The sequence below is a fragment of the Nicotiana tabacum genome, chromosome 16 (genome assembly GCF_000715075.1).
Source record: "Nicotiana tabacum cultivar K326 chromosome 16, ASM71507v2, whole genome shotgun sequence".
NCBI lineage: Eukaryota > Viridiplantae > Streptophyta > Magnoliopsida > Solanales > Solanaceae > Nicotiana > Nicotiana tabacum.
The window spans coordinates 82,390,227-82,418,200 of NC_134095.1; the positions used below are offsets into that span (position 1 = coordinate 82,390,227).

General features: G+C 38.2%; 1 protein-coding gene across 1 annotated transcript; it reads right to left on the reverse strand.

Moving 5' to 3' along the window:
- Nucleotides 1–9,950: 9,950 nt before the first annotated feature.
- Nucleotides 9,951–10,553, reverse strand: LOC107801094 (uncharacterized). The gene has a single exon (XM_016624371.1). The coding sequence runs from the start codon at nt 10,551–10,553 to the stop codon at nt 9,951–9,953; it is 603 nt and encodes a 200-aa protein (XP_016479857.1).
- Between the last annotated feature and the right edge of the window lie 17,421 nt (nt 10,554–27,974).

A 27,974-nucleotide genomic window follows, 5' to 3' on the forward strand; every position in this document is an offset into this window, starting at 1 on the left:
TTTTTGTGAATTTTGAATTTTCGTATATATATATATAAAAACTTTCTAAAGAAGTCAATAACGGAAAATATTTTGGATTTTTGTTTCGAAAACTGGGAGCCTGAAAGGACTTTTCTAGACCTTTAGCAAGACAAATACTTTTGCCACAAATAAAGATATATATACATTTTGAAGTAAAGCAAAACTTTTGAATTTTTCATATATATATATATATATACATATATTTGCAACAAATAATAAAAGTAAAGACAACACAAGACTCTTTTTTATTATTATTTTCATAAAAAAACCATTTTAAAAATAAGATCTCTTTTTTTTTAAATTTTTATGACAAGACAAACTCTATATTTCTATTGATATTTTATTTTTTTGAAAAACAGAACAACGATTTTTTTTTTTGGCAGAGTTTTTGACAGTATTTGTTTTTTCTTTTTTTTCAACAATAAACAATCAATTCCTAACCGTTATTTCCCTTTTTTTTCACAATATTCCAAATATTCAAACACCGGTCAGCATGCGGGCATGGGACAAATAAGTGCACGGAAAACAATAGGATTCACCAGAATGATCTTTTCATATCAGGTTGCTAGTCCTAGACGGACCCAACCCCTGTGTTGAGTCCCCTAAGTCATATGCAACATGATGCAAATAAGCGTTCCTACTAGGGATCCGACATGAAGTCACGTTATTCTATGTTCAAAACCTGGGTCGGTGTTCTAGACAGTGTACCCGAGCGGACAACTCGAGTTGAGGAAGGAGCTCCTTTCCGGGAACCAAAAGGCCAGCCGGCTTAGAAACTTTCCGAGCCTCTTTTATTTAGGGTATGACACTAACAGAATAGGGAGTCTCAACCAGTGAGCACATCCCCGGAGGTAAGAAGAGAAAGGTTTCGGCACAGTTTATATACAGTTCAAATAATATCAAAGCGGTACAAGCAGCATTTAGCACATTAGGCTCAGAACATGTAATAATCAGATAATAAATAAAGCCAAATAATAACAATTATTCTAAGCTCGAATTCTTAACCCTGAACCAGTGGTTCTGGGTATACGATCCCCAGCAGAGTCGCCAGAGCTGTCACACCTCCCTTTTCCGCGCCCGCGGGGCGCAGGGGAGTTTTTCCAATTAAAGGACAATCGAAGCGGGATTGGTTTAATTATTTCAGAGTCGCCACTTGGGAGATTTAGGGTGTCCCAAGTCACCGATTTTAATCCCGAATCGAGGAAAATAATGACTCTATATTACAGTCTGCGTACCAGAAATTCGGATAAGGAATTCTGTTAACCCGGGAGAAGGTGTTAGGCATTCCCGAGTTCCGTGGTTCTAGCACGGTCGCTCAACTGTTATATTCGGCTTGATGATCTGATTTTATACAAGTGTGAACTTATATGCAAAATTTAACTTTTAACCGCTTTTATCATTTACTGTTTTTATCAAGAATTGCAACGTTGTGAAAATGTATCTCGAACTGCGTTACAATCAATGTACCCGTGGTCGTCGACACACTTTGACTCCGTTGAGATTTGGATTTGGGTCACATCAATGTGCACCCGAGTTTAAGGAAATTAAATTATTAAAGGCGCGCCTAAAGCGACTAGCGTATTTATTTTGGGTAGGACCGTGGAATTTTACTAAACGGTCCATCCCGAAGTCTAAATAATTTTTAAAACAAATATCTACTGAGGGCCCCGCAATTTGTATTTTTATTTGGCGAGGCTCATCTCATTCTATTTTTTTTTAAAATGAATTTGCAACGTCATGGACACGCATCTCGAACCACGTCACAATCAATGTACCCGTGATTAGAAACACATTTCGATTCCGTTGGGATTTGGATTTGGGTCACATCAATGTGCACCCGAGTTTACGAAGGTAAGATTTATTAAGGCGCGTCCTAAAAAGTCTAGCGTATTGTTATTTTAGGAAGGTTGTGAGATTTGCTAAACAACCCGTCCTGGAAGCTAAATGCTTTACTAATATACATTTAACATGGGCCCCGCATCTGCGTTTTGTTTATTTTTATCGAGGCTCATCTCGTTGTTATTTTTAAAGGATATCCTATAGCAACTACGTTTCTTGTCGTGTTTGTCTCTATCAATTGAAAGCAGTAAATAGCCTTAGTTGATTATAAAACCGGATTTAAAGTGCTTTTACAGAATCATAAAACGTGACTGCACTTATGGACAACTAGCCGCAAATTATGGGCCCAAACCTAGCTCATGCGAGATGGCCAGACTTGGGCCCTGTTTTTCCGATACAGGCCTAACTGATTTTTCGATTTGGGCTCGGCCTTCCTGAGGTTTAGGCCTAGAACTGATTCTTTGTTCTTTATCAATTTATATGTGACAAACTAGCAAAAGGGGAAAGAACTTTAACTCATGTGGGTAGTTTACCTATTTTGGCCTACATTATAGAATGTACTACACCATCAGACTAAGTCTAAAATACAATCTATTACCCTGGGAATGTCTTTCACCTAACAGCATACATACATGACTATCATTCATTAACCTTCATTGATATACTGAGCATGTAGGCTACTTCTATTATACAAACGAAAATGTAACTATTTTATGACATTTAATGTAACAGTTCATGTATACATAAAAAAACAATCTGCAGGTCCTCTCTTTTGCATTCATGCTCAAACTCTCAGTTACATTGGTGGTATCAATTGTGTACCTGGTAAGGAATGGAAAGGAAGAAGGAGAGTGATCAGTTGAGTAGTATGCAGTAATCACAGCATCAACAGATACACAGCAACAGCACAGCAACAAACCAACAACCAAGATTGTTTTCCACAGTCCACGAACAACCAACAATGATTCCCAGAATAAATGAAGCCAGCAAATAGTCGAGTGCCAAACCAATAATTCCAGACGAAGAGTAATGAACACCAGAAGTAAAAGAAGTTCAATGCAGCAAATACCAATCAGTTCAGCAACCAACAAACAGCTCAGTCACTGCAGACGATAGAACTTGGCCAAGACAGCTTGACCAATATGAATTCTTGTTCAACTTTCAGATGGTGTTTGGTTACAATCTATTTGGAAACTAACTTATGTTTTTCGGCTTTCTTTTGACTCACTAGACCTCTCTTCAGATTAAACTCTAGCTTTAAGACTGAAAATTTTCACTTTGTTTTTCTCTTTTTCTGAAGACTAAAAGTCCAGCCCTTTTTCAGTTCTCAAATGGCCTATTTATAAGCCAAAGTGACCAAGTGCAGCTAAGCTGCCCCCATGCTGCAACTTGCAGCCTGCCCCTACCCTGTTAAACCCATGCTTGAGCATCTCTTGATGCCAGCCCCTCTTGTTCCCCACGCCTGGTTTATTCTTTAATCAAGGATTATGGGCTTATTTTAGTGTTCCTTTTAAACCCATACTCTTGTGTCTTGTCCCCCATTGGCATTAGTTTAATCCTAATTTAGTACCCCATTTGTCAGCTCACTTAAACTAATTACTTCTGTTCTTTTTAACACCCCAGAATACCCCTGTCAACCTTGATTATTACTGCCCCTGCCTATTGCAGCATCAGGGCATTTTTTGAACTGATGAAAGTTCGAACTCAAGACTGCCTGGGCTGAACCTTTTTCAGTCAGTTTTACAGTGCAAACAAACCATTTCAAACAATGCTGGGGCATACAGTCAGTGGCAAAGCTCAATTAGTCATGCGACATTATTAGCTCATTCGATTTATTAGTTATAGAAAGCTAATCGACGATATTTATCGAGTCGACTATACTAATTATAACAGGTAATAATCAATCGCTCACATAAACAATACGTTTAGGGACCTAAAGGGCATCAGACAATTTTGGTTCAATTACTGGGGCCTATATGAGTTAACTTATCTGCCGATTAAACTAATCGACGATCATGTTTATCACAGAACGCATTCAAATCATACACAGGAAACAATTGACCAAATAAAAGGTCTTTACAAAGACGCAAGAAATTAAGAAAAGTATCAGAAAACACCGAACAAACACAACAGAACATGCTAACATACTTAACTAGCAGTTGAATAAAACAAAAAGGAAAATAAAGCTTACCAAAAATGTCCAGACAAAACTGAACCAAATCTGACTCGACATTGACCCTTTGAGGCCGAACAAACTTTAATCAGGGTGTTCTCACATGAGAACACCTTGATTAAGGTCTATTAGACCTCAAACCCCTGTTAAGGCTAGCCGGATTCCCCATGTGCATGTGTTCTAAAGTCTGGATTTTCAGATCTGGATTTTTGGGAGTTGTGGGTAGATTCGGACCAAACCAAGCTTGGTTTGGTCACGAGGAAGGTCAGGGGGTGTCTGGTATGAAGATGGGGTGGTTTGGCATAGATCCGGGTTCGACTCAAATCTTCAAATGAAGATTCGAGACGAACGAAAGTGATTCGAGGCTAGGGAGTAACAGATCCATGTTCAGGAGAGTGAGGGGGTCTTAGGGTGTTCGGGAGGTGGCCACCGGCGTTCATGCCGCTGGGTTTTAGTGGAAGGGAAACTAGGGCGGCGTTAGGGTTTGGGGGTTTCAGGGTTCGGGGAAGGAGATGACTGAAGGGGGGGTTCGGATAGGGGGTGCGGATAGGGGGTGCGGGGTAAAGGGTCAAGTTTATATATGGAAGGGGAAGAGAGATTGGATCCGTTAGATCAAGTGATCTGAACGGCTTAGATCTATTGGTGGGTAACAGGACGGGGTCGTTTGGTATGGGAACGGGGTCGTTTTGGCTTAGGTGAGGGGTTGGGTTAAACCGGCTAAATAGGTCGGGTCATGAGGGGGCCAGGGACCGTTGGATCAATGAGGTTGGACGGCTCAGATCAACTTGCCTGAAACGGCATCGTTGAGGTGAGTTGGACAGCCTGATCTGGACCGTTCCTTTGAATCAGATCAACGGCTTCAAATGGGGACGCCGATACGACGTCGTTTGAGTCCGTGCTTGGGCAGGCTGGGTTTGGACTGGATCAGTACTTTGGTTTTGGGCCTTGTTTCGGGGCCCAAATCGGATTTTCCTTTTCTCCTTTTTTTTTGTTTTTCAATTTAAACAAAAATTCCTAAAACAATGTAAAAATTAAAATAAACCTACACACATATTGAGTGACACCCACAACGATAAACACACATAAATGGACAATAAAAAATAAAAATAAAAATAAAAATAAAAAATGGTTAGATCACAGCTTAGAACGAACGATGCACACATACATATATTTTTTGAATTTTCTTTTAACGACATGCATTTTGTATTTTTGTTTGGTAATGACTAGATGTAAAATGGACAGACCCATAAATGACTAACAACACATGTCACGGAAAACTCGAAAAATTGTACAGCGAAATCATTTGTCACTATTTTTATTTTCTTTTGGAGCGATTGCTCGTAAAGCAAAAATCACGTGCTTACAGCTGCCCCTCTTTGCCCGAAGACACGAAGGGTTTTCGCGCAAAGATAAAGCGAGCGATTTTGAGGCTCGGCTGCAACAAAGTGAGTAGGAGGCGATGACTCGCAGTCAAGAAGCCACTCAACTACATTCTCAACTTCAAGATGCTAAGGCTAGGTGGGGTGAGTCCCAGGATGCTGCTCTTGCTGCTACCGAGCGCGAGTCTACCTCTTTTGAATGAGCAAATAACTTGGAGGCAGCCTTGAACTCCAAAGCCGAAGAGGCTACTGCTACCGAGGAGAAGCGAGCTCGGATGGAAGATAGGTATAAGAAGATCTTGGATGAAAACAAGGTTCACATAACCATAATTCGTGATCTCGATCTTAGCCTCGACGCCATGAGATTCGAGCAAGATGTCTTTTTGACGTTGATAGGCTCAAGGCAAAGCTCCTGCACCAAGGGGATTCCTTCATCTTTGAAAAGACATATTCTATGTAACATATGGGGGAAAGCCTTGGAGGAAGACAAAGCGGGCGTTATTGATATTGATGATGAAATTGCCAAAGCCCAAGTAATGGAGTTAACTGCTCGAGAATGTCTCCCGGCTAAGCCTGACGCAACTGATTCTTCGATTACCAATTCTGAATTTTCGGGAACCAAGGAGGAACTTGAAAAGAATGACGATGAAGGTCAAAATTGCCATTAGCAGATCCACCTACTTCTCCTGGGGCGTAGATACCTCTCTTCCCTCAAGTTTTGGTGGAGATGAAGTTTAGTTTTTTCCTTTTTTCCTTTTGCTATTTTCCCTTTGTATTTTTGCACTTATTCCATTTGGCATGTTTGATAAATAAAATGGACTTTTTGCTTAAGTATTGCAGAAATTTCATTCTTTTTTGCGTCGAATTAGGTACGGCTTCGGGTGTTTCTTCCGATAGATTTCAGGTTCCGGGAATAAACTCTTCCGTAACCAACCCTTTACTATGAAAGTTTCATAAGAGATGGCCCTCTTATGTTTACGGTGCTCTTGAGGAGGACGTCTCCTGTTCATTCCGGCACTAGTATTTGAAGTTTTTAGTTAACTTTCAAATGGTAAAATCAATTCATTGTTTGGACAAGAAACAAGATAAAACAAAGCGACTTTATTTTATTCCTTCCATATTTAAAAATACATAAGCATTCGGTTGCTAAAAAAGAGAAATTGCCAATACATGTGGCTATTTAGTAGAACTTATTTTTACAGGGCTGGCCGTACAGTCCCTGGTCCTGATGAGACATTATTGTTCTCAGATATCGTAGTCCCAGTTTTCATGGCAATCATATTGTTGTATTCTCATATTATTCCCCTCCATTTTTTGAATGCGAAGTATGCAAATTGGAACACGGGAAGTCTTGATCCTTTAAAGAAAAACACTTGTGAACAATTGAATAATCTTTGGTCCGATGGCAAGCTTCGTTTCCCATTAGGAACTTTGCCATCGAGCCAAAGATTATTTAACCATCCCATAGTGGAATGCCTCATTATTTGCTTCTTCGTCTGTTCGAAAGTACCGCTAGGTCAATTATCCTATTTCTACTAGTACCATAGCTTCTATGTCGTATATGAGAGAAAAAGGTGTCTCTCCCGTACTTGATTTTGCCACCATCCATTACGCCCACAGCACGCCCAGTAACTCACTAGGCCACTTTCCTTTGACTGCTTCCAACCTTTTTTTGAGGTTTTGAATAATCATTTTATTGGTTGGTTCCGCCTGCCCATTAATGCTCAAATGGTATGGTGAAGATGTAATCCTCTTGATCTTCAGGTCTTCAAAAAATTTTGTGACTTTGGAGCCTATGAACTGTGGCCCGTTATACATGCAATCTTCTTCGGTATTTCGAATTGGCAAATTATGTTTTCCCACAGGAAGTCAACCACTTCGTGCTCATCAAACTTTCAAAAAAAGTTCTACCTATGGGTGTACCAATTGTGCATGGCGCTAACATTTGTCGCATTTCTGAACGAATGCCTTTTTGTCTTGTTCCATCGGGGGCCAGTAGTATCCTGCCATAACTAATTTTAGCAACAATGAACCTGCATCGGAATGATTCCCTCAAATTCCTTCATGAACCCCTCTCATGACGTAGTCTGCCTCCGAGGCTCCTAGACATTGGGCTAACGGGCCTTGGAATGACCTTCTATATAACTGTCCACCCCAAAGGCTGTAGCGAGATGCTTTGGTACGGAGTGCCCGGGATGCCTTCGGGAAACTTGCCATGCAGAAGGTAATCTATGAACTCATTTCTCCAGCCCCAGACTAGGTTGGTTGTATTTACTTCAGAATAACCGTCCACATCCAGTACCGAATGCATAAGTTGAATGAACGTACCGAAATTTGATCCCTTCATCTCCATGGATGACACCAAATTGACCAATGCATCTGCCTCTACATTTTCTTCTTTCGGGATGTGGGTGGTTACTCCCTGAACCGTGTGAGCAAAGATTGAACTTTAGTCACATACTATTTCATGCGTTCATCCTTTGTGTCAAAGATCCCATATACTTGGTTTACTACCAGCTACGAATCATATTTGATCTCTATGACCTCTGAGCCAAGTTCCGGGGCTAGTTCGAGTCCTCCATTCAATGCCTCGTACTCAACTTCATTGTTAGTTAAAAGAACAATTTTTATGACCTGCCTCAAGGTTTCTCCCGAGGGCGTGATTAGGACCACCCGGATCCCGGACCCTTTCACATTGGAAGCTCCGTCCGTAAACAAGTTCCAAATTCCTTATATTGTTTCTGACACCATCACCGCTTCTTTTGCAGCCAAAGGCAGTAACCCAGGAGTGAAATCGGCCATAAACTCAGCCAAAACTAGTGACTTGATTGCAGTCCTAGGCTTATATTCAATATCAAATTCACTAATTTCAACTGCCCATTACAGACCTAACAACTCAGGTTTGTGAAGGACATCGGGGAAAGGTTATCACCACAGCTATCGGGTGGCACTGAAAATAAGGCCTAACCTTTCGAGAGGCAATTACGAGTGCTAAGGCCAATTTTTTAAGGTGCGGATAACGATTTTCTACTCCTAACAAAATTTGCTAACATAATAGATAGGAGATTGCGTAACTTCGTCCTCTCGGACTAGAACGACACTTACCGCTAGCTCTGAGGTCGCTAAGTATATCAGCAACTATTCGCCTTCCCTAATTTTGATAGTAGCGGAGGGCTTGATAGATAACATTTTAGGTTTTTAAGGCCTCTTGGCATTCTGCTTAGAGCGGCCAATCTTCCGGTTAGCCTTTGGACTTCTTTCACACTTGTTAGCTGGTCTGGAATGTCCTCGGTGTCTTTGATCTTATCGGGATTCACCTAGATCCCCCTTTGTGACACCAGAAAACACAAGAACTTACTAGAGCTAACCCCGAACGAGCATTTTTTAGGGTTGAGTTTCATGTTGTGCTTTCTTAGGATATCAAAAGTTTCTTAGAGGTGTTTTAAATAGAGATGTATTCAAAGACTTGACCAATTTATCATCTATGTATACTTCCAGTATTTTACCTATTTATTTCTCGAACATCTTTTTCATGAGCCTCTTATAAGTGGCTCCAGCGTTTTTAAGCCTGAAGGCATCACATTATAACAATATATGCCAAAGTTCGTCATGAACGAAGTTTTTTCCTAATCCTCTAGGTTCATATTAATTATATCGTACCCGAAATAGGTATCGAGGAACTCATTAACTCGTCCCCGACCGCTACGTCAATTATTTGATTGATGTTCGGCAGTAGGAACGAGTCTTTTGGGCACGCCTTATTCAAGTCTTTATAATCTACGCACATTCAAAATTTATAATTCCTTTTTGGAAATACAACACATTAGCTAGCCAGTCGGGATACTTTACCTCCCGGATTGAACCGATGTTAAGTGACCGAATTACCTCTTCTTTAACAAACCTATTTTTGACCTAGGCTATTGGGCGCTTTTTCTGCCTTACCGGTGGGGTGCTTGGTTCCAGGCTTAGCTTGTGCATGGACACCTCTAGCAGGATACCTGTCATATTCGTGTGCGATTAGCAAAACAATCAATGTTAGTTTTAAGGAAATTAATAAATTCTGTCCTGAGCTCGGGGTTGAGTCCTGTACCCAAGTGAAATTTTCTCTCCAGGAATTTCTTGAACAAAGCCGCTTGTTCGAGTTCCATTGTCATGGACTTGGTTGCGTCTATCTCTTTTGGTACCTGAAAGTATCTCGGTACCTGGTGGGATTTTGATGAATCCTCCCCTTTGTCATCTTCGCTTGGCTCAAGATTAGACGTCGATTCTTGTAATTACTATTTGTTGAGTTTCTTCCCTTTACTACTGGAAACCGATACCGTGTTAATTTCCCTCGTTACCGGTTTATCTCCTCTTATTTTCTTGATTCCCTCGGGATTCGAGAATTTGAGTAGTTAGTGATATGTTGATGGTACGACCTTCATCTCATGTAACCATGCTCTGCCAAGAATTATGTTGTAACCCATGTCGCCATCTACCACTTCAAATAAGGCGGTCTTCGTGACCCCTTTGACGTTCGTGGGTAGCAGGATCTCCCCTCAGGTTGTCATACTCACTAAGTTGAACCCAGCGAGGAGCTTTGTTGCCGGAATGATGCTTCCAATTAATTTGGCTTGTTCCAGTACTCCCCATTGAATGATGTTGGTTGAACTTCCTAGGTCAACTAAAACACGTTTAATCTTGAAATCTAGAACATTAAAAGAAATTAATAGGGCATCGTTGTACGACAGAAGAAACCCATCGGCGTCTTCTTCCATAAAGGTGATGTTGTCTTCGAAAACTTCCCGGAGTCTCTTGCTGTGAGTCACCGATACCTTTGTCTTCTCAGCTGCCGAGAAAGTTACATCGTTGATCTCATTCCCCTCGAAAATCATGTTGATAGGTAGTCGATGAGGGTCCTCCCCTATCTTTGAGGATTCTATATTGTCTCGGCTGCGACCGTAATCGTTCTTGGCCCGGTCGCTCAAGAACTCCCTGAGATGGCCGTTCTTCAGTAATGTTACCACCTCCCCGCATAGATGTCGACAATCTCCAGTTCTGTGATCATGAGTTCCATGATATTTGCACCATAAGTTAGGATCCTTCTGGCTGGGATCAGATCTGATTGGCCTCGGGAACCATGCTTCCTTAATGTTTCTCATTGCTGATACCAGCTCCAATACATTGAAGTTGAAGTTATAATTTGACAACTTGGGATATAAAGAATCTCGGGTCCCCGGTACCTCTTTTTCTTGTAGCGACCTATTGTTCTGACCGCGGTAAGTTTTTCTATCAAGAATAAACCTATTCGAGGATCAAAACCCTTTGTTGTCGCGGCCTTTGGCTCTCTCATAAGGAAAGAATCGGCCTTTACCGGTCTACATAAAAATCATCCTTGAAATTATCCCGGTTCTTATCTCAGTCCCGCTCCTTGGTTGATGTTGGGAAGTCGAGCTAATCATCTTCTATCCTTATCTTTGATTTATAACGGTTATGGACATATGTCCATGTGGTCGCTTGGAACGTGCAGGGTTTTCTTCAATTTTCGGGAGGCGTCGGAGCTCTTCAGGTTCAGACCTTTAGTGAATGCTTCCGCTGCCCACTCGTCTGGTATGGCCGGTAGCAGCATTCTTTCTTTCTGAAATCTGAGCACGAGTTCCCGCAGTAATTTGGACTCTCCTTGTGCAATTCTGAATATGTCCGCCTTCCGGGCTAGGACCTTCCTGGCCCCAACACGGGCCTTAATGAAAGAATCTACGAGCATTTCAAAAAAATCTATCGAGTGCGCGGGTAGAAGTGAATACCATGTTAGTGCCATCTTCGTGAGGGTTTCCCCAAATTTCTTCAGCAGAACCGACTCAATATCATGCTGGGCCAAGTTATTTCCTTTCACAGCCATTGTATATGTTGTGATGTGCTCCTGAGGATCTGAAGTCCCATCATACTTTGGTATGTCTGGTATTTTGATCCATTTCAAAATCAATTCTAATGTCGCGCTCGGCTTGAACGGTAACTAGGTGTACTTTTTCGAATCCGGGCCCTTCAAAACTGGCTGTGCGCCCGAAATTTTATCCGTTCTAGTGTGAAACTCATTCGCGTTATGACCCATCAGCTCGTTCATTTCCCTCATGAATCTTATGAGTTCGGTTTTGAAGGGATCATTATTGTTGTCGTTACCTGTCCGCTACCGATCCTCTGGCTCCATCGAAACCGACCTCACCCCTCGGGGTATTATTATCGACTCTTTGAGTCGTCTGAATTGTAGGAGCTCTGGGAGGAACTTGACATCTTCCATTTGCGTTGTTGGAAGCGCCTGATAATGTCTGCTTTAGTTCTGTCATGACTTGGTCCTGCCTTGAAAGATGGCCTATGATGGCCTTTTGCTGCTCTCTCAAGATCTTTACCGTTTACGCGACATGCTCATCCTCAGCATCATCAAGAGTCGTCTCCCACACATGTCGGGGATATTGTCCGCCATGGACCTGAGTTTCCACGTCCTCCTCGTTGCAGGTGTCACTGATTGAATCCTCATGCTGAGGTAGATTTTCGTGTGCCTCAATGTTATGTGTAATTTTGACATCGTTAGCTGCCATTTTTTTATTTTTATGTATGAAACAAAGAATCAAAAGAGTTAGTAACAGATGCAAGGATCAACTCAATTACGCAGTTGTCTAAGCCTCATGGTGGGCGCCAAGCGAACTGATTTGATCTAAAATGATAAATAAATTAAATTAAAAATAAGACTTAGCATTAAAATCGAAGGAAATGGCAGGCCTAGCTCCGAGAGTGATGCTTCTGAGGGCAGAAATAAGAATAATATCCAACAAAAAGTAAAGTTATATTATTTTGCTTGAGAACAAAGTATAGCATAAATTTTGCCAGAGATTTCGTGTCCTACAATGGTTGTTGAAGTCACTATTTATAGCTATACCTAGGAAAGAAGATCGTAGGATCAAGCTTCTCTTAAATAACAATAAAGTGGGTCATTGATGAATGTGTAACGGCAAGCCATGAATGCCAAAATTTTCTGCAATGGCTGTCCATTTAAAACTAGGAAATTTTCTTCATTAAATGACATCTAGTGGCAAATACTCGATCTGTTCCCGTTGACTATGCTCCCTTCGGAGTCTATCTGATACCATCTGCAGTTGTTGTAACCGGCTTTAGTTCTTATTTGACTTGTCTTCCACTTGTCTTCGATTTCACGTGTCATGCTATCATTGGATCATTTAATATAAACTAAATTTACCCTATACAATGTAAAGCGTTTAAAGTTTTTATGCGGCCGGCAGTTGGGGCTGAGTGGCTTGTGTTTGCCTTTAGGATGACAAAGAAATAGTTACCATATTTGTCCATGTAAAAGGAAAGATATATTATAACCGGAAAGAATTGGTTAATATTGACTTCTTCACAAATAACGGGATCGATAAGCATATGTTTAAAATCAAGATATGAAGAACTTTCAAACGGGATATAGGGACACAACAAGGAAAATGGTTATTGCCTAGTAGCCAGTCCTAGCTATAAATATGCCAAGACTTGTACGTAGATGACACATATTCAACTCCAACAACCATCTCCTTACTAACCGTATTACTTTTATATCTTACTATTCAGTTAGTTTCATTAACAATTTAGTTCCCGTTTAATATACATACTCTCTCTTTTATGTCAACTTTTGCCACTTTTGTTAGGATAATTAGTATAATTTACAATATGTTGTACGTATCTATAAGAGCTTATATGGTTGTTGTACTTCTACTAAAATTCACATATGCATTGGGCATATTACTTATGTTTGCGTCCCTTTTCTCTAAGCTGCTACTTCATCTTGGTATTAAGAGCCTTGTTTTAAAGAACACCTCATGGGCTCCTCTTCTCCTTCCTCACCTTCCATTGCAACTCTTCAATCTAGTCTTGGTCATCCCATTTCTCCTCCTACTATTTCCAACATCAAAGGATTCGTGCCTATTGAATTAACATATTCAAATTATCTTACGTGGAATAAAGTCTCTTATCCAAGGCCGACTACTCAAGCACATACGAGGACTGAAACCAAAGTTTAATATAAGGCTAAATTTTTAAAATAAAGTTATATATATTTTTATTTGAAGTCTATTCTTCTAACTTTTTGAGATACAAAGTTGTTAATAATTTTTTTACTAATTGATTTTCTCTAATAATTCCCTTTCAATTAATAATATATCCAACTTGTTTAATCTTTCTTGGGACATTGTTGAACTTAGATAAGATTTTATAAAGCAATAGAGTACATAACTATTAGAAGCTTAAAAGTACTGTTGAATACTTGAACTAATGAAATCTTGTAGAAAGAAAGTGAGCAAAAATATCAAATAGAAAGACAGAAAATATATAGGAGTCTCTGAAATATGAAGAGATTAGGGAAAAAATTGGCTTGGACAAATTAAGAAAGGGAAAGTAAAATTTTTACACGTTATTAATGAAGAGTAAAAATGAATTGTCAAATCAACTCAAATTGAAATATTGGGAGAGCTATTCTTCTATTCATTTTTAAGTAAGTCAAATTGTTGCTTTATTATATCTAAAATATTTTCTTTCCTTTTATACGAAAAACTCTACTTCGGTATAAAGTACTAAACAATATTTTTTAAAATACCTATATACCTATTATTTTTAAAAACGTGGTCCCCCAAATTTGGGGGCCTAAGGCACAAGCCTTACTACAGATAACGTTAGAGCCGAACCTGCTCTTGCCATTCTTAAAATCTATAAAACTCGTTTGGATTGACTTAAAAAAGTGACTTTTAAGCATTGTGCTTAAAAGCACTTTTTTTAAGTGTTTGAGCTTATTTTATAAATAAGTAGTTATATGTTTGAATAAAAGTGTTGAAGCTGGAAAAAATTGTTGAAGTATTTGGTAAATAAGTGACGGTAAGAACTTTTTCTGTTAAATGATTGAAATATCCTTAAAGTCGTTAACACTTAAGTATGTTTTTTTGGGAGAATTTTCTTTAAAAATTTTAGAAAAAATTATTTGTGTTTAGACAATTTTTCATATTGAAGTTACTACATTTAGAATATTTTTGTGCTTTTGTTTTTGTACTAGATAAACAATTATGGCATCGTTTGTTTGATAAAATAAAAGAACGCAACAGTTCAAACATAAAGAATTTCAAGAAAATAATTATTTGTGAATATAATATCAAACATGGAAGACTAAAATAAAATTGTGGTTATGATTGTTTGCGTGAGAAAGAATCGCAAAAGTGAAAGCGGTACAGAAAAACTAAAAAAAAATGGGGAACCAAAGACAGTAGATATGAAAATGGGATATGCCATAGAAACGGCATTACAAATGGTTGACAAAGATGAGAACAGTGGAAGGAGAAGGAGAAAAAGGAAAATAGCGTTGGGCCTTTGGCTTTGAAGGGATTTTTTAAATAATAAAAAGTTATTAGGGTTAAAAGGATAAATTACATGGTCAAACCCAATCAGCTTTTAAGCTAAAAAAAATTGGGATTCCTAACTTGTTGCTTTTAGCTTGTTTGGGCCAAGAAGCACTTGGCTTAAAAGTTGTCTCTAACTAGCTAAAAAATACTTTTAAGCTAGCTTTTAAGCCAATCCAGCCATTCTTATAATCCCTTTCCATTCATTAATTGATGATTCTATTCCTTGTCCATCACACTCGCATGAACAATAAGAGTTGCGGATCTTATGTGATACTATCAGATTGAATTGGATTAATGCGACTCTTTTCCCTTCTGTTCTTGGCACATTGCTTAACTATGGTTGTGAAACCTCTAAAGAAGCTTGAGATATTCTAGTTGTTGGAAGAAAAGGTTGGGTATCTAAAAAAGGAGAGTGTTCCTCGTTGATTGGGACGAAAACTTCTTCTTTCACTTTATTTACAATTATCCTTTAGTGGGCTAATAAAGAGCAAGAAAAGGTATTAGACTCACGCGCACAAGAAAGTTTGGCTGCAATGCGAAATTGGTCGATTCCTCCGTGATAACAACCAAAATGCAAGAACAAGAAATGAGACTTGAAAAGAAAACAAAGAAAGGGAAGCAAGGCATAAATATTGATGATATATTAGCAATAACTAGAATTAAATTCTAATCACTCCTAATACAATCAACAAAAATACCTACACTAATAGAATCCTCAAGAGGAAGACAAACCTCTTGCAAATTCTAGGGCTAGTTTAAAGGCAACCACAAGTTTACCTTCAAGCTCATAAAATACATAGCAACATTCTATATAGTCTAAGAAAATAAAAGATGACTTATTTTCTATTTATACTAAGGTCTACCTAATGACTAAAAAGATCCCTGGGTGCTTGGACTCTCCACTTGTAATTGGGTCTCTTCACATGAACTCGGGCCACCATCCTTTAAAACTATTTGAATAAAATTATAGACTCGATTAGGCTTTTCCAAAAGATACATTCAAATATTCCAACTTCATCAAATGCATCCCAATAATTTGAAGGTCCTTGGCTTCCTAGTGAGCGGCCTTGAAGGAATACGCATGATGATCTACATAATGACTAAAAATATCTTTAGGTGCTTGGATTCTTCACTTGTAATTAGGCCTCTTCACATGAACTTGGGTCACCATACTTGAATATCATTTAGATGAAATTGTAGACTCTATGAGGCTTTTTCAAAATATCATTCAAATCTTCCTACTTCATCAAATGCATCCCAATAATTTGAAGGTCCTTGGCTTGACTCCTAGTGAACGGTCCTGAAGGCATAGACATAATATGATCATTTTTCCCTTCTTGAAAAAATTTTATCCTCAAATTTGTAACATCTCCTACATCAAAACGAGACAAGTCACTAACATTGAAAACATCATGCACTTGAAAATCATTAGGAAGATCAACTTTATAAGCATTTCCATTAATTCTTTCAAGAATTTGAAAAGGCTAATCTCTCTTGGTAGCAACTTGTTCTTTCTCTTGTGACCGAACCTTTCCTTACTAAAATGCACCCACATCCATTCTTCGGATTCAAACACCATTTTCTTTCTTCTTTTGTTGGCTTTGGTAGCCGCTTTTGGTTCATCTTTTCAAGTTATTTCCTAGCATTCTCAAGAGTTTTCTTCATGGCTTTGGCTCTTATCTTGGCATCTAAACTCACAACAACATCTTGAGACAAAGGAGTTATGTCCAAAAGAGTTAAAAGGATTGAAATCATAAACTCATTGAAAAGGAGACATACCAATAAATGAATGAATAGTCCGATTATATGCAAATTCTATCAATAAAAATTATTCATCCCAAGAAGTAAGTTTTCCTTTGACCATGGCCGTAAGCATATTTCCTAATAACCTATTGACAACTTAGGTTTGACCATTGATTTGAGGGTGACAAGAAGTAAAAAATGATAATTTAGTGCCCAGCTTACCCCACAAACCCTTTCAAAAATGACCAAGAAGCTTGGAATCTCTATCACTAACAAAGGTTTTTGGAATTCCATGCAGCTTATGCACTTGACCAACAAATAAAGTAACAACATGGGTAGCATTATCACTTTTATGACATGGTATAAAATATACCATTTTAGAAAATCTATCAACTACCACAAAAATACTATCTCTACCTTTCCTAGTCCAAGGCAAACCAAGAATAAAATCTATAGAAATATCAAACCAAGAAGCATTAGGAATAGGCAATGGAGTATACAAACCAAAAAGACGTACCTTAGACTTAGCTTGCTTGCACTCGACGCATTGACCACATACTTTATCTACGTCAACTTTCATCTTAGGCCAATAAAAGAGCTCTTTTAATATATCTAAAGTCTTAGGGACTCCAAAATGTCCTATTAATACACCACTATGTGCCTATCTAACAAGCATTTCTCTCCAAGAGGACCTAGGCACACACAACCTACCATATCTAAATAGGAACCCATTAAACTTATGAAATCTCTTTTGTTTTTCTACTTTAGATAATTCCTTATCATTCTCTTCCTTCCCTTACTTATCAAGGCATGCATAATCTAACCTATAAGGTTTCTTATATGCCTCAACTTGATCACAATTAACATAAAGCTCATTAAAGTCATGATCACTAGGATAAAGTTCTCTTAGGATCTCAAATCCCATCAACTTAGAAGTCAAAGTCTTTATTAAAATTGTCACGACACTAAAACGGACTCGGTCATGATGGCCCCTATCGTGAAACTGGGTTTGCTGACACAAATCCCAAAACCAACCAAACAATTATAATAAGATATTTAAAGTTATTAATAAGCTAAAATCCCAAAATGTAAGATAGAATAGAACGGTGCGAAAACAACACATGGCCCGACATCGGGGTGTCACGAGTCATGAGCATCTACAACTCGTCTAGGAATATGAAAAGACAACATAGTCTGAAGCAAAGCTAATACAAAACTTAATAAAGATATGAAGGAGAAGCATTGGGCTGCGAACGCCAAGCAACTACCTAGTCAACTCCGAAAACCTGCTGGAAGCCAAATCAACACTCGTTATTGCGACCCGAGACTCTTGGATCTGGACACAAGGTACAAGGAGTAATGTGAGTACGTTAAAAGTAAAAGTAGCTAAGCAGTAAGAAAACACGTAAACCATGTCAAGATGCTACAGCAAAACAGTATAAGTCCAGAACAATCCAGTAAAATAATAAAACTCGTAAAAACAACTCAATTCAGTGAAAATCCTTTAAAAACGTCTTTCAATAGTTTCAAACGAGTGATAAAAACCGTGAGTAAAAAGATACAAATGTAAATAGCCCCTCGGGCATAACATCAACAGAAATCAGCCCTTCGGGCTACATCACAATCACTCATAATCAGCCCCTCGGGCAATAACATGAAACAACAATAGCCCCTCGGGCAATATCACATCTCACACTGGGTACCCGCGTTCACTAGGGGTCTGCAGACTCCTGGAGGGGATCCTACAGCCCAAGCACTATAACAAGCTATCTCGTAGCATAATCAAACAGGCCCTCGGCCTCATATCAAATCAGGCCCTCGGCCTCATAATCATGAATCATTAACAACATGTTGCGGCGCACAGCCCGATCCCATAATATCCTCACAACACAGGCCCTCGACGTCACTCAGTCAGAAATCTCTCAAGCCACTCGGGCAACAGTAAAACATGATGCTCAGCCCAAAATATCATTTAAAATATCAAAAATAGAGTAAATACGGTTGAGTTATGAAAACAGTAGAATACAGTATGACTGAGTACAAATATGAAATCAAAACAGTGAGGAATAGTAGTAAAAATCCCCTAAGGGTCTAAAACAGTTGGCACAAGGCCCAAATATGGCATTCAGCCCAAAACATGATAATACTTTTCAAAACATAATGATATCAAACAAGTTTTAATCAAATACGCGACCTAACAGTCATACGATACAGACTAAGTTACAATCCCCAATGATGCACGACCCCACACTCGTCAACTAGCGTGTGCGTCACCTCATAGTAGAACCACGATGTGAAATTCGGGGTTTCATACCCTCAGGACAACATTTACAATCATTACTTACCTCAATCCAGTCCAAACCCTAGCCCGCGATGCCCTTGCCTCTCGACTCGGCCTCCGGATGCTCCAAATCTAACCAAAAATAGATTTATACCATCAAAATATGATAACGGAACAAAGCCCACTCCGAAATAGCCAAGAACAAAGCCCACTCCAAAATAACCAATTAACACAAAAAATCCTAAAATTAGCCAAACCCGACCCCCGTGCCCACTTCTCAGATTCCGATAAAATTTACAAAACTGGAATCCTTACGCTCTCATGAGTTCATGCATACCAAATATACCAAACTCCGACCACAAATGACCCCTCAAATCCCTAGATTAAGGTCTCCAATTTCCGAGCCATAAACCCCCAATTTTGCTACTAATTTCCATAGATTTCAAGCTTAAACATTTAAAAACCATCATAGAAACAGGTTTTGGGTCCAAAAACCTTACCTCCACGAAACCCTCTTGAATTCTATCTTCAATTTGCTCTCCCAAGCTCAACCCCGTTACTGAAAATGGTGGAATAACCAAAAATTCGCGAAGGACTTCATTTATATGTTCTGCCCCAGCTAAACTGTTTCTGCAGTCAAAATCTCGCACCTGTGGTCCCAGGTGTGCATATGTGAAAGTCACTTATCTGCTCAAGGACTGCACCTGCGATCAAAATCCCGCACATGCGCTATCGCAGGTGCGCTCGAACTTTCACATATGTGGTTCCAGCTCTTCTCGCCCATTTCAGCATCTGTGGCTACTCGTCCGCTTCTTCGGTCCCGCACCTGCGGTCCCCAAGCCGCAGGTGCGGTTATGACAGTAATTCAGCAGCTTCACCTGCAAATTTCAAACTCCAAACTCCCCCGTCAAACATCTAAAATCACCCGGAAGCACCCGAGACCTCAACCAAAGTACGAACAAGACATATACCACTATCCAAACTTATACCAAACTTCGAAATACCTAAAACAATATCAAATCAACAAAATAACATCGGATTCAAGCCTAAGGTTTCCAAAAACTTCAAAATTCCGCTTTTGATCAAAAAGTCTATCAAATCTCGTCCGAATGACATAAAATTTTGCACACACATCACATATGACACAACGGACCTACTCCAACTTCCGGAATCCCATTCCGACCCTATATAAAAATCTCCATGTTGCGACCAAAACACTCACGCAAGTGTACGCGATCTTCAAGTAATATAGTAATAAGTAAAGTATTGTTCCCACGAGGACTTATGATCAACTTATCGACTGATGCAAACTCAAACAATTATAAATTCAAGCTAATTCATCACAAAATACATAAATAACCAATTTATAATTTAACTAGTAGACAATAATAATACAACACAAAGTTTACTACACCACTTATGAATTTTTTTTTAACAATTAATAAGAGAAATATTCCTGGGTTATGGGCTTGCTAGAGATCATGCTACGCTTTTAGCTTAAAAATGATTTATTGAATTATCTGGGTTATTGATTATAGGGTTGATAATATCCATAAGAATCTCTCAAATTCTTATGCATCTATTCAAGTTACATTAATACCTATATTTCTATTGCATTAATATTGACTCAAATACATTTACAATTCCTATTTTTCAACCAAACAAGGCAATTAAGTATAGTTCTATCTTAATCGCGAATCTTTCACCCGATGCCCAGGATCCAGATCTTGTTCTATTTGATTCTATATGCAATCAAGAATTTTCTTTTTCAAGTTTAACTCAAGATTCGTAAATAGTATTTCAATGTTAGCTACGCAGTAAAATAATTAACAACAGAATCAAATAAACAACCCTTAACGATAAATTCAAGATTATCAATTTAAGCTTCAAACAACATAATCATCTAACACCCATAACCCTAGAATATTTGGGTTTTTAGCTACTCATATTCATACAAACATCAACAATATAAGTCTTAAACATAAAATCAACAGATACTAGAAGAAAGTTTAGAAAAACTCTTTTAATCCTTGCTCCAAAGTGTTGTCTCCTCTTGATTTTGATCCTCCAAGATGGATCTCCTCCTCCTTTTCTCTCTCAAAATAGGTCTCTCCCCCAATAATGGATGCTTTTACCCTTTTTAATCGTGTATGAAGGGGTTTTGACAATTATACCTTTTTTAGACCGAAATAGAGTAGTTATGCGAATTTTACATGTTCGCGACGCCCCGTGCGACACGTACATGAATTGGACAAAGGCAGAATACATTTAACGGAGCAAAACAATGCAACGCAGAATTTTGCACTGTCGCGGCGCCCTACATGGTGCGGTAGTGCAATTTTTTGCGCTGCTTCATTTTTTCATTTATTTTGTTATCCTGGCTTGCTTTGCGACTCCCGAACACGATCCCAACTTGATTTATTTAGATTTTACTCAGACTTCAAAGCCCCAAATTAAATTCTTAAGTCGGATTAGCTTCCTGCAAGACATAAAGCATGAATTTAGTTCAATTCATTATCATTTAAGCTCAAACCTTTGTAAAATGCAATAATTAAATTGTTGTTACAACGAATAAAACACGAGTTTTTAGCATATGATTAACACCCCACACTTAAACCATTGCTCGATTGCTCGTCCTCGAGCAATTAACATACATCTTATATAAGGACGACCTTTTTATCAAATAATTTCTCTAACAACACATGCCGACACTTAAGTACCAATTCATAATATTTCAACCTCAAGACATGACTCACAAGTGCCACGCATTTTTATAACTTGCTTACTTACTCTAACACAAAGGTCAAAACGTTTCCTTGCTTTCACAAATCATGTGCCGTCCCACAACTAATATAGACTAGTTCCTCTCAACATAGTATTCACGAATATTTAGGAACTCAAAATAGGAAGAATTAACTCACTCTCAGAATTGAAATTCATGTGCAACAGATAACATACCATATGCTTGCCCCTAGTGTAATAATCTACTAATTGAGCTTATTCAATCAAGGATCAAATAAGACTTTAATTGGTTGTAATGCAGGTTGAGGGAGGGTGTGATAAATATAGAATGTAGTAGCTATACCTCTTTGAGCACTTCATACATACGTCATTTCATTTCACAATTTCAGCATTACTCTTATGTTAAACCATCTCCAACCTTTTTAAGGTTTTACATAATAACAGCAAATCTCATTCTCTTTAAGCACCATAAGCTAGGGAATGTTACTAATAAAAATCCATCCCCTATATATATACACACACATATATATATGTATTTTTTTAATAAACCAACAAATCTCTTCTCAATTTTAACAACATTAAGACAACACTAAGTGCTCATGAGAGATAGAGGTTCAAACAACTCATATATTTACGTAAATTGGTAAGGTTTGTAATGTGGATGCCAAATAAATAGGATTAACAATTCAAAAGGTTTGACTAAGATATATACAACTAGGTGGGAACAATTATAAAACTGGTTTAACAAAGAAATGCCTATATCATCTCCTAAACTGAATAATGCTACTATTTTGCTTTGCAGAATACTTGAGGGCAAGTTCTAGATATCAACTGTTATGCACAGAATATTTCAACAATCTTCACTCACACATTGGCACACAACTCATTCAAGCTTGGATCTTTCTCGACTCTCTAGTCAAAGCAGTTAAGCATAGTTATAAATACATAATTTAAGGCACTTACTTTAGAATAAAGAACTGAGATTGAGCATCACAAATAAGGTACATACAACTTCTTAAGGATGTGCATTTGAGGAGATTAACTCTGTAAGTTAAGAACTTTTTATTCAATTGAACTAAAAAAAAAATTTACACTATACATGGTTTAAATACACCCTTGGAAAAGAACCGCGGCATAAAGAAAAACCAAGGCGAAAATTTTAAATTAAACCAAAACTAGCATACACTAAACTGAAATAAAAGGCAAACTTGTATTTTGATTTTTTTTTTCGAATTTCGACTTCATTTCCCTCAAGAAAATCCATCGTCAGGAAAACAAAATCAAAATTAGTACCACTTACTACCTACAAACGCTATAATCTACCAAACCAAAAATCGAACAGTCTAAACAAAATCAAACAACCAAAAATACGAAAAATACAAAAGTAAGTACATTACAATAGGGGCAAGTCACCCCACACTTAAAAACTTGCATTATCCCTAATGTAAAAGATCAAAAATAGATCAGAAAAGAGACTCCCTGAAGCCATTGGCCTAAGCATCTTCATCTTCAAAGGTGCTGGAGGGGGTGCCCTTCTGCCTCCCCGTCGACTAGTAGATGCAACCTCAGATAGGCCAGTGTTTGATCTTTTGCTTGGCGCCGAGACAATATACCTACACAACATGATATATTAGCTAAAAACATACAAAAACATTTTTCAGAGCAAGTGGAATAAATACCCCACACTTATGTTATTATCATGTTGACACTTAGCATGTATAACGGGGATTCAGACTACCCTGTTCTTCAATTAAAATGACATAATGTTTATCGGCCTACCTAACATTATAAACAATTACAATAATTGTAAATAAAATAAAAATTCAAAACACCAGACTGAAAATATTAAAAATAAACATAAAAAGAAATTAGTCTATTTTACAAAATCCAAAATTATTATACAAAATATACTACATAGGCACATTCATGAATCCTACATATCATTTTACATCTAGCAAGTGAAAAATGATGGTTTAACCTAATGTCATAATTGTTATCAATAATAACATCTCACAATGCAATTTGTTTCTCAATTTGCAACATAACTCAATTTCATGTCACTTAGACATTTTAACAAACACATTGTAAGCATGTCTTGTATTCTTTAAATGTTTAACTTGAAATGAGGCAAATTCACCATATCAACAATACAAATATGCCTCATATCACAACTAAAACATCACCATATAATAATATTCAATGCACAAATTCATGCTTGTACCTGACTAAAGATATCATAACTTCTAAAGTCTAATATTTCTAAACTACAATTAAAAGCTAGTGATGTTAGTCATTGTGTTGCCTCCCAACAAGCGCCTGATTTAACGTCGCGGCACGACGTGAACCACTTTTTGCTTCCACCTTGAACTTATGAATTGTACCCCTAACAGGGTATCCAGTCTGTGGTTATGCTCATTTGGTGGGGCTACAAAGATAACCATGCCAAGAAATATATTTTTCACTCGGCACTTCTCGGCCTTTAGATGAGGAATGTAATTTTTGCTTTTTGGCACAACAAATTCAAGAATATAGGCACTTTCACCCTCACTCTTTGACACCCCCATAGGCTCAGATGGCTCGATTACTATCTTACTATCTAAACACAATGTGGAAAAATGATTGGAATGAGGTCTAATGCTCCCTAACTCATGAATTTTACTACTATTTACATACCCGTTTAGACATATACTCAATTCTCCTAAAGTAATGTTATCTATTCCCTCACATGATTCTAAAGCACTCTTCTCAACATTGGCATCCTCAAGAAAAACATGATATAATGATTGGTGTTCTTGTTTTAGCTCCTCAATTTGGTCTAGAAGATTTTTTTCAGCTTCATACAACTCATCATTAAATTGTTGGGTGTTACATGGATCAACTTTTGCACTCAAATCTGAATCCAAGTTATGCACAACCAAGCTAGAATTATCATTTTTTTGTGCAAGCTCATCTCTCTCCTTAGACCAATCTTTCATCAACGTTGTTAGTAAACAACGTCGTTCCGCAGATTCCCCTAATCAAGAATATCCGTCACAATACCAACCCTTACTCCCATATTCAAATTCAGATCTCCAAGAGGCGAGGCCATGACTAGCCAAAAAAATACGGGCCATAAAAATCTTCCGTCAACCAAGCGTCTTCATCATTAACCTTGCCTCCGTATATTTCACCCCCATATGTTATCCTGAGAGAACTAGAAACATACTAAGAGAAAAATCAAATAGTTATAAAAATAAAATATTTACAAAAAAAAAAGAATAAGAAAAGAAAAAAAAACTTGTAAAGATAAGAATAAAAGTCTGATCTAGGAAAATAGTTAATTTCTAAGTCCCCGGCAGCGGCGCCAAAAACTTGTTGCGACCAAAGCACTCACGCAAGTGTACGCGATCTTCAAGTAATATAGTAATAAGTAACGTATCGTTCCCACGAGAACTTATGATCAACTTATCGACTGATGCAAACTCAAACAATTATCGATTAAAGCTAATTCATTACAAAATACATAAATAACCAATTTACAATTTAACTAATAGACAACAATAATACAACACAAAGTTTACTACATCACTTATGAAATTTTCTTTTAACAATTAATAAGAGAGATATTCTAGGGTTATGGGCTTGCTAGAGATCATGCTACGCTTTTAGCTTAAAAATAATTTATTGAATTATATGGGTTATTGATTATAGGGTTGATAATATCCATAAGAATCTGTCGAATTCTTATGCACCTATTCAAGTTATATTAATACCTATTTTTCTATAGCATTAATATTAACTCAAATGCATTTACAATTCCTATTTTTCAACCAAACAAGACAATTAAGCATAGTTCTATCTTAATCTGCGAATCTTTCACCCGATGCCCAAGATCCAAATCTTGTTCTATTTGATTTATATGCAATCAAGAATTTTCTTTTTCAAGTTTAACTCAAGATTTGTAAACAGTATTTCACTGTTAGCTACGCAGTAAAATAATTAACAACAGAATCAAATAAACAACCTTTAACGATAAATTCAAGATTATCAATTTAAGCTTCAAACAACATAATCATCTAACACCCATAACCCCAGAATATTTGGGTTTTTAGCTACTCATATTCATACAAACATCAACAATATAAGTCCTAAACATAAAATCAATAGATACTAGAAGAAAGTTTAGAAAAAGTCTTTTAATCCTTGCTCCAAAGTGTTGTCTCCTCTTGATTTTGATCCTACAAGATGGATCTCCTCCTCCTTTTCTATCTCAAAACACATCTCTCCCCCAATAATGGATGCTTTTACCCTTTTTAATCGTGTAGGAAGGGGTTTGACAATTATACCCTTTTTAGACTGAAATAGAGTAGTTCTGCGATTTTTATATGTTCGCAATGCCCCGTGCAACGCGTACATGGATTGGACAGAGGCAGAATACATTTTAACTGAGCAAAACAATGCAGCACAGAATTTTGCATTGTTGCGGCGCCCCACGCGGTGCGTTGCTTCGTTTTTTCATTTGTTTTGCTTTCCGGCTTGATTTGCGACCCCCGAACACGATCCCGACTTGATTTATTTAGCTTTTACTCAGACTTCAAAGCCCCAAATTAATCAAATTCATCCCAAATTAAATTCTTAAGTCGGATTAGCTTCTTGCAAGGCATAAAGCATGAATTTAGTACAATTTATTATCATTTAAGCTCAAACCTTTGTAAAATACAATAATTAAAGTGTTGTTACAACAACTAAAACACGAGTTTTTAGCCTATGATCACTCCGCTACCAACCGGAAAAATGCCAAAGTTCTAATTTCGCCAATTCAAGCCTAAATCTACTCTGGACCTCCAAAACACATTCCGATCACGCTCCTAAGTCCCAAATCACCTTCCAAAGCTATCCGAATCATAAAAATCAAATTTCGAGATCGTTTACTCACAAGTCAACTTGCGGTTGACTTTTTCAACTAAAATGCCAACTTAAGAAACTAAGTGTCTCATTTCTCTACAAAACCACTCCGAACCTAAACTAACTAGTACGATACCACATAGTACTGTTAAACAAGGCATAAAGAAGAAAAAATAGGGAAAATAGAGCAGTAACTCATGAAACGACCGGCTGGGTCGTTACATCCTTCCCCTCTTAAACAAACGTTCGTCTTCGAACGGGTCAAGAAACATACCTGAAGTCTCAAATAGGTGAGGACATCTGCTTTGCATCTTCCGCTCGGTCTCTCAAGTAGCCTTCTCCACGGGCCGACTTCTCCACTGCACTTTTACTAAAGCTATATAATTTGACCTCAACTTTTGAACCTGACGCTCCAAAATAGCTACTGGCTCCACATCATAAGTCAAATCACAATCTAACTGAACCGTGCCGAAATCCAAAACATGAGATGGATCGCCAATATACTTCTGGAGTATAGAAACATGAAATACAAAATGCACACTCAACAAGCTGGGTGGCAAAACAAGCTCATAAGCCACCTCCCCAATCCCCCGAAGCACCTCAAAAGGCCCAATGAACCGAGGGCTCAATTTGCCCTTCTTCCCAAATCTCATAATACCCTTCATGGGTGAAACCTTCAATAGAACCTTCTCCCCAACCATGTAGGACACATCACAAACCTTCCTATCAGCATAACTCTTTTTCCTCGACTACGTTGTACGAAGCCTCTCCTGAATCACCTTCACCTTGTCTAAAGAATCCTATACCAAGTCTGTACCCAAAAACCTAGCCTCGCCGGGCTCAAACCAACCAACTGGAGATCTATATCGGCTCCCATGTAAAGCTTCATATGGAGCCATCTGAATACTCGACTGATAACTGTTGTTATAAGCAAACTCTGCGCGGGGTAGAAACTGATCCCATGACCCTCCAAAATTAATGACACAAACACGCAACATGTCCTCCAATATTTGAATAGTGCGCTCGGACTGCCTGTCCGTTTGAGGGTGAAAATTTGTGCTCAACTCAACCTGAGTACCCAACTTTCTCTGCACAGCTCTCCAAACATCTGATATGATGGAAACTAGGACACCATGCAAACAAACAATCTCACGGATATAGATCTCTGCCAACCACTCTGAAGAATAGGTAGTACACACAGGAATGAAGTGCACAAACTTGGTCAGCCGATCCACAATCATCCAAATAGCATCAAACTTCTTCAAAGTCCGTGGGAGCCTAACTATGAAGTCCATGGTGATCCGCTCCCACTTCCACTCTGGAATATCCATCTGCTGAAGCAAGCCACCCGGTCTCTAATGCTCATATTTCACTTGTTGACAATTGAGACACCGAGCTACAAATCTCACAATGTCCTTCTTCATTCTGCTCCACCAATAATGTTGTCTCAGATTTTGATACATCTTCGCGGCACCCGGATGAATGGAATACCGCGAGCTATA

What these genes read in the sequence shown, in the direction of transcription:
- LOC107801094 (XM_016624371.1), bottom strand. Translation starts at nt 10,553, where the DNA reads ATGAGAAACATTAAGGAAGCATGGTTCCCGAGGCCAATCAGATCTGAT.